This window comes from Ranitomeya imitator, chromosome 3, assembly GCF_032444005.1.
Source record: "Ranitomeya imitator isolate aRanImi1 chromosome 3, aRanImi1.pri, whole genome shotgun sequence".
Taxonomy (NCBI): domain Eukaryota; kingdom Metazoa; phylum Chordata; class Amphibia; order Anura; family Dendrobatidae; genus Ranitomeya; species Ranitomeya imitator.
The window spans coordinates 427,280,963-427,299,608 of record NC_091284.1 but is presented as its reverse complement, the minus strand read 5'-3'; the positions used below and the strand labels follow the sequence as shown (position 1 = coordinate 427,299,608).

Below are 18,646 nucleotides of genomic sequence, written 5' to 3'. Positions count from 1 at the left end.
ACACATCCCTAACCCTAATCCCAACTGTAGCCATAACCCTAATCACAGCCCTAACCCTAACCCCAACACACCCCTAACCCTAATCCCAACTGTAGCCATAACCCTAATCACAACCCTAATCACAACACACCCCTAACCACAACCCTAATTCCAACCCTAACCCTAAGGTTATGTGCCCACGTTGCGGATTTGTGTGAGATTTTTCAGCATCATTTTTGAAAAATCCGCGGGTAAAAGGCACTGCGTTTTACCTGCGGATTTTCCGCGGATTTCCAGTGTTTTTTGTGCGGATTTCACCTGCGGATTCCTATTGAGGAACAGGTGTAAAACGCTGCGGAATCCGCACAAAGAATTGACATGCTGCGGAAAATACAATGCAGCGTTTCCGCGCGGTATTTTCCGCACCATGGGCACAGCGGATTTGGTTTCCATATGTTTACATGGTACTGTAAACCTGATGGAAAACTGCTACGGATCCGCAGCGGCCAATCCACTGCGGATCCGCAGCCAAATCCGCACCGTGTGCACATGGCCTATTTCTAAAGGTATGTGCACACGCTGCGGAAAACGCTGCGGATACGCAGCAGTTTCCCATGAGTTTACAGGTCAATGTAAACCTATGGGAAACAAAAATCGCTGTACACACGCTGCGGAAAAACTGCACGGAAACGCAGCGGTTTACATTCCGCAGCATGTCACTTCTTTGTGCGGATTCCGCAGCGGTTTTACAACTGCTCAAATAGAAAATAGCAGTTGTAAAACCGCAGTGAAATGCGCAGAAAAAAACACGGTAAATCCGCCATAAATCCGCAGCGGTTTAGCACTGCGGATTTATCAAATCCACAGCGGAAAAATCCGCAGAGGACCAGAATACGTGTGCACATACCGAAACCCTAACCCTACCCCTACCCCTAACCCTATTCTAACATTAGTGGAAAAAATTTTTTTTTTTTTTTTTTTTTATTGTCCCTACCTATGGGGGTGACAAAGGGGGGGGGCATTTATTATTTTTTTTATTTTGATCACTGTGATAGATTATATCTCAGTGATCAAAATGCACTTTGGAACGAATCTGCCGGCCGGCAGATTCGGCGGGCGCACTGCGCATGCGCCCGCCATTTTGGAAGATGGCGGCGCCCGGGGAGAAGACGGACGGACCCCGGCAGGATCGGTAAGTATGATAGGGTGGGGGGGGAGCACGGGGGGGGGGGGGGATTGGAGCATGGGGGGGTGAATCGGAGCGCGGGAGGGGTGGAACGGAGCACGGGGGGGGGGGGTAGAACGGAGCACGGGGGGGTGGAACGGAGCACGGGGGGTGGAACGGAGCACGGAGGGGGGTGGATCAGAGTGCAGGGGGGGTGATCGGAGCACGGGGGGGGGGGGGTGATTGAAGCACGGGGGGAGCGGACAAGAGCACGGGGGGAGCGGAGCACAGGACGGAGGGGAGCGGGGCAGTGTACCGGGCAGATCGGAGGGCTGGGGGGGCGATCGGTGGGGTGGGGTGGGGGCACATTAGTATTTCCAGCCATGGCCGATGATATTGCAGCATCGGCCATGGCTGGATTGTAATATTTCACCCGTTATAATAGGTGAAATATTACAAATCGCTCTGATTGGCTGTTGAAAGTGAAACTGCCAATCAGAGCGATCGTAGCCACGAGGGGGTGAAGCCACCCCCCCGGGCTAAACTACCACTCCCCCTGTCCCTGCAGATCGGGTGAAATGGGAGTTAACCCTTTCACCCGGCCTGCAGGGACGCGATCTTTCCATGACGCCACATAGGCGTCATGGGTCGGATTGGCACCGACTTTCATGACGCCTACGTGGCGTCAAAGGTCGGGAAGGGGTTAATAAATAACATTTCCCTCACGTCTGCTTTACATACGCTCCATTTTTCAAATGTTTTATTTTGTTAGCATTTTATTAGGTTTAATAATGTAGCAGTAATTTTTCATTTTTTCAAGGATATTACCAAAACCTATATTTTTTAGGGATCTGTTCACTTTTGAAGTGTCGAGATTCTACATATTGGAAACCCCCAAAAGTGATACCATTTTAAAAACAGCACCCCTCAACGCATTCAAAATTGCTTTCAGGTAGTTTATTAACCCTTCAGGGGCTTTTCAGGAATTAATTCACAGTGGCATAACAGGAATGAAGAAATTGATTTTTACCACCTAAATGTCACTCACTTCTGAACAGGCCGCTATAGCCGACAAACTTTAAGACTGTTATTTGGCCATGAACTGCCATGACAATCATCAGGAACACATGAGCGAGATCTCAGGGTGCCAATGAGGTTGAAGATGGAACCCCCACACTCTGTTAACCATTTAGATGCTGTACTTACTATTGACAGCATCATCTAAGGTGTTAAACAGATATGGACAGTGCAAACACTGATCATGCCTGATGAAGCAAGATGTCAGCTATAGTGTACAGCTGATAGCTGCTGGATTGTCACCTGTATGGGGATGCTATTCTCTTATATCGCAGTCAGTAAAAAGACAAATTGGTGGTCATTAAGGGGTTAATTGGACAGTGCACAAAAGGAAGGCCATCATACACAGAGGAAAGGAAAAATTCAATTTCACACATAGGAAGGCTGTGCTCCCAGGCCTTATATTATTTCTAATAGATAGCACCGTCAGGAAGAAAATGGCAATAAAAATACATTCCTTAAAATTGAAATTGCAACACCAAAAAGGAATAGTAGTCCTTGCTACTACAATTTTTCCAGTGTCCCAGGACCCATTCTGAAACACATTAACGCAGGTCCGCATGGCACGTTACTCATGCCACAGTGAGCACAGTCTTTTGTATGGCCTAAACATGTTACCATTGCCTGCAGCTTCTCTGGACTTGTCTTCCATCAAACACATCTAGGACGTCACTATTCTGCAATTGTAAAGGGACCTGCCAGCAGCAGATCTTAAAGCACCACGATAGCGTTTTTTTTTTATGTCAGCACTGGAGTAGTGCAACTAATCTAAGTTACCTGACACTAGTATTAGACTTACCTGCTGCAATCTTCAGCGGTTGCTGATACAGCTCTGGTCCTACGCCACCATCTTGTAACCAAAACCGGAATTTAGAGGCAACGGCCACAAGCTCCTAGTGTAAGTCTGACAACCTCATTCTGGCTCCCATATACTTACATTAAGTAGTGACTTCCGGGTCGCCCAGCAAACACTGGAGCGATGCGGCAGGTCACAACCTGTACAAGATGACTGAAGCAGTGTCAAGATCGGAAGAAAATGGTGTCTGTTAACTATAATCCTGGGTGCAGGAAACCTAGATTAGTTGCACCACTCCAGCTCTGCAATAAAAAAAAACGCTGGAGTGGTGCTTTAACAATTTGGCTGCCTAAATGCATTCAGTGTGGCAGAACATTCCTCAGACAACCATTAATAACCTAAGTGATAGCAGTCAAAGAGTGTAATAGCGTTTATTTCTGCGTGTAGCGCTCATACTTGATACTGAATATATTAAGAGATTGCAAAATTTCTACCAAGCCTGTGATTTCCATAATTCCTCAACTTTTCTTCATGGTGTTGTAATTTAAAAAACATATTTTTCAACTTCATGATTTTATTTTTTTATTTAGTAGTTACCCAACAGGCTAGCACAATTTATCAGTATCAAGTTCATAATCCACCAGAATCCATCCAGTAAATATAGCTGACAATTCCTACTTTTCCTTTAGGTTAATAAACATTTCTTAAGAATTGCAATACAAACAAACGCAGATTGACAATTCTGCAAATTGTGGATGTGACTGCATTCATATCTAGAATGTGTGTAAAGGCTGGACACCATTAAACTAGCAGTGTCCCATTCTTAAAAAGGACAAGCCTATTGTAGGCTTCAACTATTTTTCCAAGCAGACCCAAAATCGAGCATGTGCATTAGCATATTGACTTCAAAATAAGTGTGCTGTCTGTATACAGTCTGTCGAGTACGAAAACAGAACATGGATAAAGAAAAGCTCTAAACGTACCCTTCGAGTTATTGAGTTCACTGTAACAATACGTCAGCAACTATTGCCTACATGACATTATAGATCATCATTAATGAGGTTGTCCTAAAATTTAAAAATATATATATTTTTCCAAATACAGAAGCTCAGGCTGCATCTGGTAGAGTCATGAACCCATGTTAACCCCTTCCCGACCTTTGACGCATACGCTGCGTCATGAAAGTCGGTGCCATTCCGACCCATGACGCAGCATATGCGTCATGGAAAGATCGCGTCCCTGCAGATCGGGTGAAAGGGTTAACTCCCATTTCACCCGATCTGCAGGGACAGGGGGAGTGGTAGTTTAGCCCAGGGGGGGTGGCTTCACCCCCTCGTGGCTACGATCGCTCTGATTGGCTGTTGAAAGTGAAACTGCCAATCAGAGCGATTTGTAATATTTCACCTAAAAAAATGGTGAAATATTACAATCCAGCCATGGCCGATGCTGCAATATCATCGGCCATGGCTGGACACACTAATGTGCACCCACCCCACTCCTCCGATCGCCCCCCCAGCCCCCCGATCTGTGGTCTGCTCCCCTCGGTCCTGTGCTCCGCTCCCCCGTCCTCATGCCCGCTCCCCCCGTGCTCCAATCACACCCCCCGTGCTCCAATCAAACCCCTCCGCACTCCGATCCCCCCACCCCCCACACAGCGATTCCCCCCCCCCCCCCCCGTGCTCCGATCCACCCGCCCGCACAGCGATCCCCCACTCCGTGCTCCAATCCACCCTCCCGTGTTCCGATCCACCCCCCCGTGCTCCGACGCGCCCCCCCCCCCCCCCCCGTGCCCTGATCTCCCCCCCCCCTTATACTTACCTGGCCTCCCGGGGACCGTCCGTCTTCTTTCCTGGGCGCCGCCATCTTCCAAAATGGCGGGCGCATGTGCAGTGCGCCCGCCGAATCTGCCGGCCGGCAGATTCGTTCCAGAGTGAATTTTGATCACTGAGATATAACCTATCTCAGTGATCAAAATAAAAAAAAAAAGTAAATGACCCCCCCCCCCCCCTTGTCACCCCCATAGGTAGGGACAATAAAAAAAAAAAAAAAAAAAAATTTTTTTTCCACTAAGGTTGGGGTAAGAACTAGGGTTAGGGTTAGGGTTAGGGTTAGGGTTTCGGTATGTGCACGCGTATTCTGGTCCTCTGCGGATTTTTCCGCTGCGGATTTGATAAATCCGCAGTGCTAAACCGCTGCGGATTTATGGCGGATTTACCATGTTTTTTTCTGCGCATTTCAATGCGGTTTTACAACTGCGATTTTCTATTGGAGCAGTTGTAAAACCGCTGCGGAATCCGCAGAAAGAAGTGACATGCTGCGGAATGTAAACCGCTGCGTTTCCGTGCAGTTTTTCTGCAGCATGTGTACAGCGATTTTTGTTTTCCATAGGTTTGCATTGAACTGTAAACTCATGGGAAACTGCTGCGGATCCGCAGCGTGTGCACATACCTTTAGAATTAGGCCATGTGCACACGGTGCGGATTGGCCGCTGCGGATCCGCAGCAGAGTTCCATCAGGTTTACAGTACCATGTAAACATATGGAAAACCAAATCCGCTGTGCCCATGGTGCGGAAAATACCGCGCGGGAACGCTGCTTTGTATTTTCCGCAGCATGTCAATTCTTTGTGCGGATTCCGCAGCATTTTACACCTGTTCCTCAATAGGAATCCGCAGGTGAAATCCGGACAAAAAACACTGGAAATCCGCGGTAAAACGCAGTGCCTTTTACCCGCGGATTTTTCAAAAATGGTGCTGAAAAATCTCATACGAATCCGCAACGTTGGCACATAGCCTTAGGGCTAGGGTTGGGTTGGAATTAGGGTTGTGGTTAGGGTTAGGGGTGTGTTGGGGTTACCGGTGTGTTGGGGTTAGGGTTGTGATTAGGGTTACGGCTACAGTTGGGATAAGGGTTAGGGGTGTGTTGGAGTTAGAATTGAGGGGTTTCCACTGTTTAGGCACATCAGGGGGTCTCCAAACGCAACATGGCGCCACCATTGATTCCAGCCAATCTTGTATTCAAAAAGTCAAATGGTGCTCCCTCAATTCCGAGCCCTGAAGTGTGCCCAAACAGTGGTTTACCCCCACATATGGGGTACCAGCATACTCAGGACAAACTGTGCAACAATTACTGGGGTCCAATTTCTCCTGTTACCCTTGTGAAAATAAAGAAATGCTTGCTAAAACATCATTTTTGAGGAAAGAAAAATGATTTTTTATTTTCACGGCTCTGCGTTGTAAACGTCTGTGAAGCACTTGGGGGTTCAAAGTGCTCACCACATATCTAGATAAGTTCCTTGGGGGGTCTAGTTTCTAAAATGGGGTCACTTGTGGGGGGTTTCTACTGTTTAGGCACACCAGGGGCTCTGCAAACGCAATGTGACGCCCGCAGACCATTCCATCAAAGTCTGCATTTCAAAAGTCACTACTTCCCTTCTGAGCCCCGACGTGTGCCCAAACAGTGGTTTACCCCCACACATGGGGTATCAGCGTACTCAGGAGAAACTGGACAACAATTTTTGGGGTCAAATTTCTCCTGTTACCCTTTGTAAAATAAAAAATTGCAGGCTAAAAGATCATTTTTGAGAAAATAATTTTTTTTTTTTATTTTCATGGCTCTGCGTTATAAACTTCTGTGAAGCACTTGGGGGTTCAAAGTCCTCACCACACATCTAGATTAGTTCCTTTGGGGGTCTAGTTTCCAAAATGGGGTCATTTCTGGGGGATCTCCAATGTTTAGGCACACAGGGGCTCTCCAAACGTGACATGGTGTCCGCTAATGATTGGAGCTAATTTTCCATTTAAAAAGCCAAATGGCGTGCCATCCCTTCCGAGCCCTGCCGTGCGCCCAAACAGTGGTTTACCCCCACATATGGGGTATCAGCGTACTCAGGACAAACTGGACAACAATATTTGGGGTCCAATTTCTCCTATTATCCTTGGCAAAATAGGAAATTCCAGGCTAAAAAATCATTTTTGAGGAAAGAAAAATTATTTTTTATTTTCATGGCTCTGCGTTATAAACTTCTGTGAAGCACCTGGGGGTTTAAAGTGCTCAATATGCATCTAGATAAGTTCCTTGGGGGGTCTAGTTTCCAAAATGGGGTCACTTGTGGGGGAGCTCCAATGCATAGGCACACAGGGGCTCTCCAAACGCGACATGGTGTCCGCTAACAATTGGAGCTAATTTTCCATTCAAAAAGTCAAATGGCGCTCCTTCCCTTCCGAGCCTTACCATGTGCCCAAACAGTGGTTTACCCCCACATATGAGGTATCGGCGTACTCAGGAGAAATTGCCCAACACATTTTAGGATCCATTTTATCCTGTTGCCCATGTGAAAATGAAAAAATTGAGGCTAAAAGAATTTTTTTGTGAAAAAAAAGTACTTTTTCATTTTTACGGATCAATTTGTGAAGCACCTGGGGGTTCAAAGTGCTCACTATGCATCTAGATAAGTTCCTTGGGGCGTCTAGTTTCCAAAATGGGGTCACTTGTGGGGGAGCTCCAATTTTTAGGCACACGGGGGCTCTCCAAACGTGACATGGTGTCCGCTAAAGAGTGGAGCCAATTTTTGATTCAAAAAGTCAAATGGCGCTCCTTCCCTTCCAAGCCCTGCCGTGCGCCCAAACAGTGGTTTACCCCCACATATGAGGTATCAGCGTACTCAGGACAAATTGCACAACAACTTTCGTGGTTCAGTTTCTCCTTTTACCATTGGGAAAATAAAAAAAATTGTTGCTAAAAGATAATTTTTGTGACTAAAAAGTTAAATGTTCATTTTTTCCTTCCATGTTGCTTCTGCTGCTGTGAAGCACCTGAAGGGTTAATAAACTTTTTGAATGTGGTTTTGAGTACCTTGAGGGGTGCAGTTTTTAGCATGGTGTCACTTTTGGGTATTTTCAGCCATATAGACCCCTCAAACTGACTTCAAATGTGAGGTGGTCCCTAAAAAAAATGGTTTTGTAAATTTCGTTGTAAAAATGACAAATCGCTGGTCAAATTTTAACCCTTATAACTTCCTAGCAAAAAAAAAATTTGTTTCCAAAATTGTGCTGATGTAAAGTAAACATGTGGGAAATGTTATTTATTAACTATTTTGTGTCACATATCTCTCTGGTTTAACAGAATAAAAATTCAAAATGTGAAAATTGCGAAATTTTCAAAATTTTCGCCAAATTTCCGTTTTTATCACAAATAAACGCAGAATTTATTGACCTAAATTTACCACTAACATGAAGCCCAATGTGTCACGAAAAAACAATCTCAGAACCGCTAGGATCCGTTGAAGCGTTCCTGAGTTATTACCTCATAAAGGGACACTGGTCAGAATTGCAAAAAACGGCAAGGTCTTTAAGGTAAAAATAGGCTGGGTCATGAAGGGGTTAATCTAATGGGACCGACCGGCAAACAGGACAGAACAGGAGTGGCACACTTCAGGGTAAAAAAAAAAAAAAGATCACAAAAGATAAAGTCACTTACTTTCCAGTTCTACCATCCCATAGCTTAATAGATTTGTCAAAGGAGGCACTGGCAACGATTCTGGTGTCAGGGGAAAACAGAACTTCATTGATGAGAGCCTGGTGTCCTGTCATCCTCTGTAATGGCTTCTTATCTTCAGCTGGTGCCCAAAGGAATAATGTGAAATCATCAGAGCCAGACACGAGCCTCTCAGGATCTTTTCCCTGTTTGAGACCACAAACTGATGTTAAAAGTAATCCATGCAAGAAAGTCTCTGGCGAGATACTATTCAACACTGCTTTGTTAAAACTGAAGAAAACAATAAGGTCATTATACAATAAAGAAAGACACCAAACCAGAGGTGCACAGTCACATTTCTAGAACAACTTATGGAAGAACAGAATATTCACTCTGGTAAGCATGAATGAATATCAAAGACCTGTCGTGCACAGCATTTTGGTGAATTACTTTTTGCTTTCTTAGAGATACATGTTGCACTCTAATATTTACATGGTAGATCAAACCTTTGCCACGTATTCAGGATTTGATTTTATCCAACATTCTGCTTTCTAGGAAATCCTCGATTAAACTATTTCCACACCTAGTGCCTGTATTCATCTCTACTCACCCGAACTTGGTTGTATCTCTGTAAAGCTTTCTCTTTCAACTGCTCCACTAAATGGTAACAAAAATAACAGGTATTGGCATTCAGATGTCATTGAAAAGTACAGAAAAACAGTTAAAAAGGCACAAACACAGCTTTGTTAACTCCCTTCCCCACATTGGACATATTGGTACTTCCAACGTTGGGTCACAGTTTTTGATGCCGGCTGTGGAGCTGAGCCTACATCATTCCGGAAGATGATGGCTTCACTACACAGCCATCATCTGCCTCTAACCGCAGCAAGCAGATTTCCATCCACCGTTAACCTCCTAAATGCCACTTTCAATCTCTGATAATTTCATTGCACTTGGAATTTTTCTTCCTGTTTTCCAGTACATTAGTAAAATGAATGGCATCATTCAAAACTACAAATAAACGTGCAAAAAAACAAGCCTTATGGTTATATTGATGGAAAAATTGAAACTTTATGTCTCTTGAAAGAGAAGGAAGAAACCAAAGAGCAAAAACGTAAAGCCACACTGTTGCAAAAGGTTAAACATTTGGCTACCAGTTTTTCCAATAAAGTTTCTTTCACTCCATACGGGTTTATGGAGTAACCCAATGATATAATAATACTAAAGGTACCGTCACACTTAGCGACGCTGCAGCGATACCGACAACGATCCGGATCGCTGCAGCGTCGCTGTTTGGTCGCTGGAGAGCTGTCACACAGACAGCTCTCCAGCGACCAACGATGCTGGTAACCAGGGTAAACATCGGGTAACTAAGCGCAGGGCCGCGCTTAGTAACCCGATGTTTACCCTGGTTACCATCCTAAAAGTAAAAAAAAACAAAGACTACATACTTACCTACCGCTGTCTGTCCTCCAGCGCTGTGCTCTGCACTCCTCCTGTACTGGCTGTGTGAGCACAGCGGCCGGAAAGCAGAGCGGTGACGTCACCGCTCTGCTTTCCGGCTGACCGACGCTCACAGCCAGTACAGGAGGAGTGCAGAGCACAGCGCTGGAGGACAGACAGCGGTAGGTAAGTATGTAGTCTTTGTTTTTTTTTACTTTTAGGATGGTAACCAGGGTAAACATCGGGTTACTAAGCGCGGCCCTGCGCTTAGTTACCCGATGTTTACCCTGGTTACCAGTGAAGACATCGCTGAATCGGTGTCACACATGCCGATTCAGCGATGTCTGCGGGGAGTCCAGCGACCAAATAAAGTTCTGGACTTTCTTCCCCGACCAGCGACAGCACAGCAGGGGCCTGATCGCTGCTGCCTGTCACACTGGACGATATCGCTAGCGAGGACGCTGCAACGTCACGGATCGCTAGCGATATCGTCTAGTGTGACGGTACCTTAAGGCTATAATGCTGCTTATTATCAGAAGATAACATCAACAGGGATTCATGAACTAGCCCCATACATCCACTCAGGTCTCCTCAAAGGGTTATTCCCATTACAAGTCATCACTTATCCATAGGATAGGCGCTAACTTGCTGATCAGTTTAATTCCAACAGCTGGAACCCGCACCAATCCAGATAATGGGGCTTGGAAATGCTCTGTCTAGATAGAATGGTACCCGCTACGTGATTGCTCCTTTCTACTAAAGAAAATGAACCTGGCACTCAACTTAGGGTGAATCTCCTTTGTGTTTATTACAGCAAAAGAGTTAAAAGTTTCGGCCCTTGTTGGCCTTCTTCAATAAACTATGTACAAAAATTAACGGAGGAACAGAATGAGTTACATCCCTCATTATAAACAAAAAACAAAGTATGTACCTAATAATAAAACTGGTCAAACAGAGTAATATATAGAAAGACCTATAGGGAAGAGGAGCCCCCCATATATTGCAACCCAATGTGGACATAGCTAGACAATATAAATCACTATAGAGATCAATGTTGTACCACCAAATTCATATTAAAATAGCCTTTCTGCATTGCATAATGGAATATCATAGTAAAAAGGACTTAATAGAACAGCTTCACTGCATCGCATAATGGAATAGAATAGTAAATAAATGGGTAGAAAGACATACCGTGCTGCCTAGGAGGAGCAGGAAAAATGCCAGAGCAGTGCAATATGCTTGTGCTGTAATAAACATAAAGGAGATTCACCTTAAGTTGAGTGCCAGGTTCATTTTCTTTAATTGTCACATGGTGTGGGAACCTACCTTGGCACCTCACTGGGTAGTGCATACGGTACCATTCCTAAATATGCTCCTTTCTACTGTCCTAAGAAAAAATGAATGGGGCGGTGGCAATCTTTAACTAATAAAGAAAAAACTAGGGATTAATATTATTTAGATTATGTGCACATGTAGAGTATTTTCAGTAGATTTTTCTGCACCAAAAATCCGAGTTGTTGGCAGGAAAATCGCTGTGTGAAATAAGAAAAAATAAGCAGCATGTGCATGAGATTTCAGAAGTGTCATTCATTTTAGGGAAATCATAAAGTGAAGCGAATTTTATCCTTGAAAAGCGCACTGAAAAATCGGGCAAAAATGCTCCGTGTGTGAATAAGCCCTTATTGGTGGTTATACATTTTATATCTTGTTATTGTACCCTTAAATCACCTCAAAACAAAAACGCTTTATAATTACGGTAGCTGGTTTACATTTCACTACAGACTGAATGAGAACTAACATCAGGCTGTATTTTTTTTTTAACTAAAAACAAAAAAATATATTTATATAACAAAATTAGATTAAATGTGCAAATATTATAGATAGCATTTATAGGAAATGGCTAATGCCGAGTAAACTGGCAATTAAAGAGCCGGAGATGCTAATGATCATTACAAACAACTAGATGGTGGCCCGATTCTAACGCATCGAGTATTCTAGAATATGTATGTACGTCGCGCTGTGAGTGGGGGTTAAATTCCGCACCAATATTGCGGATTGGTCGCGCCCGGCTGGCCGGTCAGCGAAGCATGGTTCAAATCTGGCGCCAATTCACGGCCGGACTGCGCCTGTCACGGATTGGTCACGGCCGGCCGGACACGACCAATGACCGAAGCAGTGTTTAAATACCGCACCAATATCACTGATTGGTAGCTCACGGCCGGCCTCGACCAATCACTGAAGCAGTGTTTAAATCCCACGCCAATATCGTTGATTGGACGCGGCCGGCCGGGCATGACCAATGACCGAAGCGGCGTTTAAAGACCGCGACAACATCGCTGATTTGGTCGCACACGGCCGGGTGCGACCAATCAGTGAAGCGTGGTTTAAATCCCGCGTCAATTCGCGGCTGGACTGCGTATGCCACTGATTGGTCGCAGGATGTCGGGGGTTCGGGGCGCTGGATGTCGGGGGTTCAAGGTGCAAGATATAGTACAGCCACGTAGTATATAACAGAGCCACATAGTATATAGTACAGCCCCGTAGTATGTAGTATATAGCACAGCCACGTAGCATATAGCACAGCCCACGCAGTATTTAACACAGCCACGAAGTATATAGCACAGCCACATAGTATATAGCAGCCACATAGTATATAGCAGCCACATAGTATATAGCAGCCACGTAGTATACAGCAGCCACGTAGTATACAGCAGCCACGTAGTATACAGCAGCCACGTAGTATACAGCTGCCACGTAGTACACAGCAGCCACGTAGTATACAGCAGCCACGTAGTATACAGCAGCCACGTAGTATACAGCAGCCACGTAGTATACAGCACAGCCACGTAGTATACAGCACAGCCACGTAGTATATAGCAGCCACGTGGTATATAGCAGCCACGTAGTATATAGTAGCCACGTAGTATATAGTAGCCACGTAGTATATAGTAGCCACATAGTATATAGTAGCCACGTAGTATATAGCAGCCACGTAGTATATAGAACAGCCATGTAGTATATAGTAGCCACATAGTATATAGCACAGCCACGTAGTATATAGCACAGCCCACGCAGTATATAGCACTGCCCACGCAGTATATAACACAGCCACGTAGTATATAGCACAGCCACGTAGTATATAGCACAGCCACGTAGTATATAGCACAGCCACGTAGTATATAGCACAGCCACGCTCGCTAGACCGTTAAGTCATCTGGGTAATTTCGCAATGCATCTCTGGGAACGGAAGCTGGTGGCAGCCTCGCCGCTCACGCGCATCGGTGGACGCCGGAGGGTGAGAATAGCACCATTTTTTTTATTATTAACATTATATCTTTATAATGTTAATTATAACATTATATCTATAAGAGTAAAAAGTTGGTCACACAGGGTTAATAGCAGCGTTAACAGACTGCGTTACACCGCGTTATGCCGTGGTGTAACGGACTGCTAAAATGCTATGTGGGCGGCGGGCAATGACCCTTTGGGGGGAGGGGGGAAGAGTATGGAGGGGGCACTGACTGCAGGGGAGTAGGGAGCGGCCATTTCACGGCCGGACTGTGCCCGTTGCTGATTGGTCGCGGCTGCTGGCTACGACCAATCAGCGACTTGGGATTTCCGTGACAGACAGACAAACAGACGGAAGTGCCCCTTAGACGATTCTATATATAGATAAGGATGATAATGAAACCAAACACTTACAGGAGCCTTGCATGTCTTGAGGATTGATGGAGGCTTCTGCTGGATTGAAAGCCCCGGTGCGGAGAACATAGTCTGTGCTAAGTGCCATGGTGTTAACCCAGTGTCCATGACCTTGTAAAGTGCGGCACAGAACACCCTAAAAGAGATTTATTGATTAGACTATGGCCAGTACATATTTCCTATTATTTTATAGAAGAACAACAAAGGAGATTTCTTCACCAAAGGTATCAATTTAATCTGTGTTACAGCCATGTCTTTACTTTGCATTACTAAGTTGGGCAGACAGGTTCTCTTTAAGAGCATAAGGTCGGGTTCACACATCCAAAAATTCATGATCCGATAAGGACATGATGTCTGGATTGGTCATGGGAATCTTGACCTGAATGCATCATATATGCCTAAAAGACTGTTGAGTTCTGGTCAGGAGACCAAAGGGTGCACTCGGACAGTAAATGTTGGATGTGTGAAACGGATATAAAACAGACTTAAGTATTACTTTTCCATGATAATATTGCCACATTTAATTTCACATTGTATCATATATTTTAGAGGCCTTTAAGCATGAGAACAGCCCATAGGTGTTTCAAAAGAAGGAAGGCAAAAACAAGGCCCATGTGACAGAAGTCAATTTTTTCCTAATTCCTGAACTACATGCTTCTCCAAACCACAGCTTTCCAAATATTAATATGCATAGGAAAAATATATCAAACAGCTGTGGGTGATAGGGACTAGACACTTACACATAAGAGAGACTAACACCATGTACAGTGTACTGCAACTAATAAAATGATTGGCCAAAATGCTCCATATTTACACATAACAGACACATAGCTGAAACCAGAGATGACAACGTGAGGTAGGTAACAGATTTACTTTTAAGTGGTTTGGGTTTTTTTGGCACTAAAATAAAGAAAATAAAAATATTTTGGGTATTTACCATAAAATTTATTTCTCTGAGCCTTCATTGGGGGGCACAGGAAACCATAGGTGCATGCTACTGCCACTAGGCAATAAGAAAGATAGCTCCTCTTCAGTAGTATACACCCACCAACCGAAGTCTAGCCAATCAGTTAGTATGAAAGTAAGAGAAGAAACCTAAAGCAAAATACAGACCGGCCCAACAGAGGCATTTAGAAAGGGTGGATGCTGTGTCCCCCAGCGAAGGCTCTGAGAAATATTTTACTGTAAGAACCTAAAATCTTAATTTCTCTATCGCTTCATTGGGGGACACAGGAAACCATGGGACGTCCCAAAGCAGTCCCCAAGTGTGGGAAGACAAAAGCACCAGTCATATGTATGAAGAGGCGAAAATCTCATGTAGGAAACTGGTCACTGTAATATGCAAAAGATTTCTGTCCAGGCCCGAAAGTGAATATTCTGCAGAGCCTGGAAAAATGTCGAACAGATAACTGAGAAACAGCTTAGACAGCTGCAAATAGAGGCTTGAGGATGAATAGTGCAGAAGGCCCTAGGCCCAGATGAAGAGAGCAGGAAGACCGTGATGGAGCTCTGTTCCTTGCAAATACGCCTCCAGAATTGTAAAGCGGATCCAGGCTAGAAGACCATTATGATGACCCTCCAGTAAACTATTCTCGACAGTTGGGGTGCTGAGACACACTGACCAATTACAATACAGCTCTGGCAAAAATTAAGAGACCACTGCACAGTTCTATAAAAATCAGCTTCTCTACATATCTGACAGCCATTGGATGAAGTTTGCCAAAGACCATAAGGATTGGACCATAGAGGACTGGAGAAAGTTAATCTCTGATGAGTCTAATTTTGAGCTTTGTCCAACACCTGGTCATCTAATGGTTAGACAGAGACCTGGAGAGGCGTACAAGCCACAGTGTCTTGCACCCACTGTGAAATTTGGTGGAGGTTCAGTGATGATGCTTTAGCAAGGTTGGAATTGGGCAGGTTAATCTTTGCGAAGGACGTATGAATCAAGCCACATACAAGGTTATCCTGTAAAAACAGTTGATTCCTTCTGCTCAGGCAATGTTCCCACACACTGAGGACTAGTTTTTCCAGCAGGACAATGTGCCACACAGCTAGGTCAATCAGGTGTGGATGAAAGACCACCACACCAAATATCTGTCATGGCCAGCCCAATCTCCAGACCTGAACACCACTGAAAACCTCTGGAATGCAATCAAGAGGAAGATGGATAGTCACAAGCCATCAAACAAAGAACTGCTTAAATTCTTGTACCAGGAGTGGCATAAGGTCACCTAAAAGCAGTGTGAAAGACTGGTGGAAAGCATGCCAAGACGCATGAAAGCTGTGATTGAAAATCATGGTTATTCCACAAAATATTGATTTTTGAACTCTTCCTGAGTTAAAACATTAGTATTGTTTCTAAATTATTATGAACTCGTTTTTTTTTTTTTTGCATTATTTGAGGTCTACAAGCACTGCATTTTCTTTTGTTATTTTGACCATTTCTCATTTTCAGAAAATAAATACAAAATTTATTGCTTGGAACTTCGGAGACATGTTGCCAGAAGTTTATAGAATAAAAGAACAATTTACATTTTACTCAAAAATATACCTATTATGAGAAAAATCAGACAAATTGAAAATTTTACAGTGGTTTCTTAATTTTTGTCAGAGCTATATATCCAAGAGACTGCTAGGAGGAAAAGGAAAAGAACAGAGTGAGAGAAAGCTCTCACTCACAAAGAAGAATAGAGAACCAAACGCAGAACTACCATGACCAGAGAGGTCAAAAAGGGAGGGTGACAGTACTGGATTGGGGAGATTGTTGTCCAAAGAACTCTCCAAACAACAAGGAAGGATGATTCAAAAAGGATATGAAGAAAAAAGCTGTAGAGTGTCAACACCAGATCCGCAAAACAAACGTGAGGCCGCTAGGCATTTCCTGAGCTTGCCCATCCCACAGGAAAAACAGTTAGGGTAAGTTCACACAGGGCCCTTTTGCTGCTTTTTTTCTGCAGCAAAACCTGATCTTCTTTGCAGGAAAGAAGCTGCGTCAAAAACACAGGTCTAGGTGCGTTTTTGTTGCGTATTTGGTGCGTTTATGGTGCATTTTTTTTTCTCTTTGTCCATGCTAATGTCCTTGAATTTTCAGCAGCAAACAAGCAGCAAATAATAATACCTGCGTTTTTGCTGTTAATGGGTGAAAAAATGCAGCAGAGCACAAAATACTGATCACACAAAAAACAATGTGTTTCTGAAATCTCATAGGCTTTGCTGCTATTGTAAAAAGCAGCTGAAAATTTGCATAAAAAAATGCAGCAAAAACGTCGTGTTAACTTACCCTTAGTATGTCCTGATGTAGGTGAGGAACAAACTGGTCAAGATTATATAATGTTAGTGTGTGTATGTATGTGTGTGTGTATATGTGTGTGCGCGCGCGCGCGCGCGCGTGTGTGTGTGTGTGTGTGTGTATAGGTGTATATACAGTACAGACCAAAAGTTTGGACACACCTCATTTAAAGATTTTTCTGTATTTTCAGGACTATGAAAATTGTACATCGCAAGGAGGCTGGGAGTTTGAGTTTATAGGCTACTGGATTAATTTGCTTCAACATCTTGAAGGGACTGATGAAGTGAGGGCCCAATTTATAGGATGGTATCTTGAGACAGATATACAGTACAGACCAAAAGTTTGGACACACCTTCTCATTCAAAGATTTTTCTGTATTTTCATGACTATGAAAATTGTACATTCACACTGAAGGCATCAAAACTATGAATTAACGTATGTGGAATTATATACTTAACAAAAAAGTGTGAATCAACTGAAAATATGTCTTATATTCTAGGTTCTTCAAAGTAGCCATCTTTTGCTTTGAAGACTGCTTTGCACACTCTTGGCATTCTCTTGATGAGCTTCAAGAGGTAGTCACCGGAATGGTCTTCCAACAATCTTGAAGGAGTTCCCAGAGATGCTTAGCATTTGTTGGCCCTTTTGCCTTCACTCTGCGGTCCAGCTCACCCCAAACCATCTCGATTGGGTTCAGGTCTGGTGAAAGTGGAGGCCAGGTCATCTGGCGTAGAACCCCATCACTCTCCTTCTTGGTCAAATAAGCCCTTACACAGCCAGAAGGTGTGTTTGGATCATTGTCCTGTTGAAAATAAATGATGGTCCAACTAAACGCAAACCGGATGGAATAGCATGCCGCTGCAAGATGCTGTGGTAGCCATGCTGGTTCAGTATGCCTTCAATTTTTAAATACATCCCCAACACTATCACCAGCAAAGCACCCCCACACCTCCTCCTCCATGCTTCACGGTGGGAACCAGGCATGTAGAGTCCGTCCGTTCACTTTTTCTGCGTTGCACAAAGACACGGTGGTTGGAACCAAAGATCTTAAATTTGGACTCATCAGACCAAAGTACAGATCTCCACAGGTCTAATGTCCATTCCTTGTGTTCTTTAGCCCAAACAAGTCTCTTCTGCTTGTTGCCTGTCGTTAGCAGTGGTTTCCTAGCAGCTATTTTACCATGAAGGCCTGCTGCACAAAGTCTCCTCTTAACAGTTGTTGTAGAGATGTGTCTGCTGCTAGAACTCTGTGTGGCATTAACCTGGTCTCTAATCTGAGCTGCTGTTAAAGGGAACCTTTCACCCCCAAAATCGAAGGTGAGCTAAGCCCACCGGCATCAGGGGCTTATCTACAGCATTCTGTAAAGCTGTAGATAAGCCCCTGATGTATCCTGAAAGATGAGAAAAAGAGGTTAGATTATACTCACCCAGCGGCGTTCCCGCTGTGGTCCGGTCCGATGGGCGTCGCGGTCCGGTCCGGGGCCTCCCATCTTCTTACGATGACGTCTTCTTCCTGTTTTCACGCTGCGGCTCCAGCGCAGGTGTACTTTGTCTGCCCTGTTGAGAGCAGAGCAAAGTACTGCAGTGCGCAGGCACAGAGAAAGGTCAGAGAGGCCCGGCGCCTGCGCACTGCAGTACTTTGCTCTGCCCTCAAAAGGGCAGACTAAGTACGTCTGCGCCGGAGCGTGAAGACAAGAAGAGGACGTCATCCTATGAAG

At 44.4% G+C, this 18,646-nt stretch overlaps 2 protein-coding genes across 2 annotated transcripts in view; one reads left to right on the top strand and one right to left on the bottom strand.

Moving 5' to 3' along the window:
• NLE1 (notchless homolog 1) overlaps positions 1 to 18,646 on the bottom strand; it is a 44,649-nt gene that overhangs the window by 11,941 nt on the left and 14,062 nt on the right. The window contains exons 3-5 of the mRNA XM_069757235.1: positions 13,637 to 13,772; positions 9,102 to 9,148; positions 8,495 to 8,697 (exon numbers count right to left, since the gene is read on the bottom strand). Of these exons, the coding sequence (XP_069613336.1) occupies positions 8,495 to 8,697; positions 9,102 to 9,148; positions 13,637 to 13,724 (338 nt within the window). The 5' untranslated portion in view covers positions 13,725 to 13,772. The remainder of the gene's footprint in view (positions 1 to 8,494; positions 8,698 to 9,101; positions 9,149 to 13,636; positions 13,773 to 18,646) is intronic.
• Positions 14,876 to 18,646, top strand: part of LOC138671649 (nuclear receptor corepressor 1-like) — a 141,694-nt gene continuing 137,923 nt past the window's right edge. The window contains exons 1-2 of the mRNA XM_069759819.1: positions 14,876 to 14,953; positions 17,119 to 17,211. Coding sequence (XP_069615920.1) covers positions 14,876 to 14,953; positions 17,119 to 17,211 — 171 coding nt within the window. The remainder of the gene's footprint in view (positions 14,954 to 17,118; positions 17,212 to 18,646) is intronic.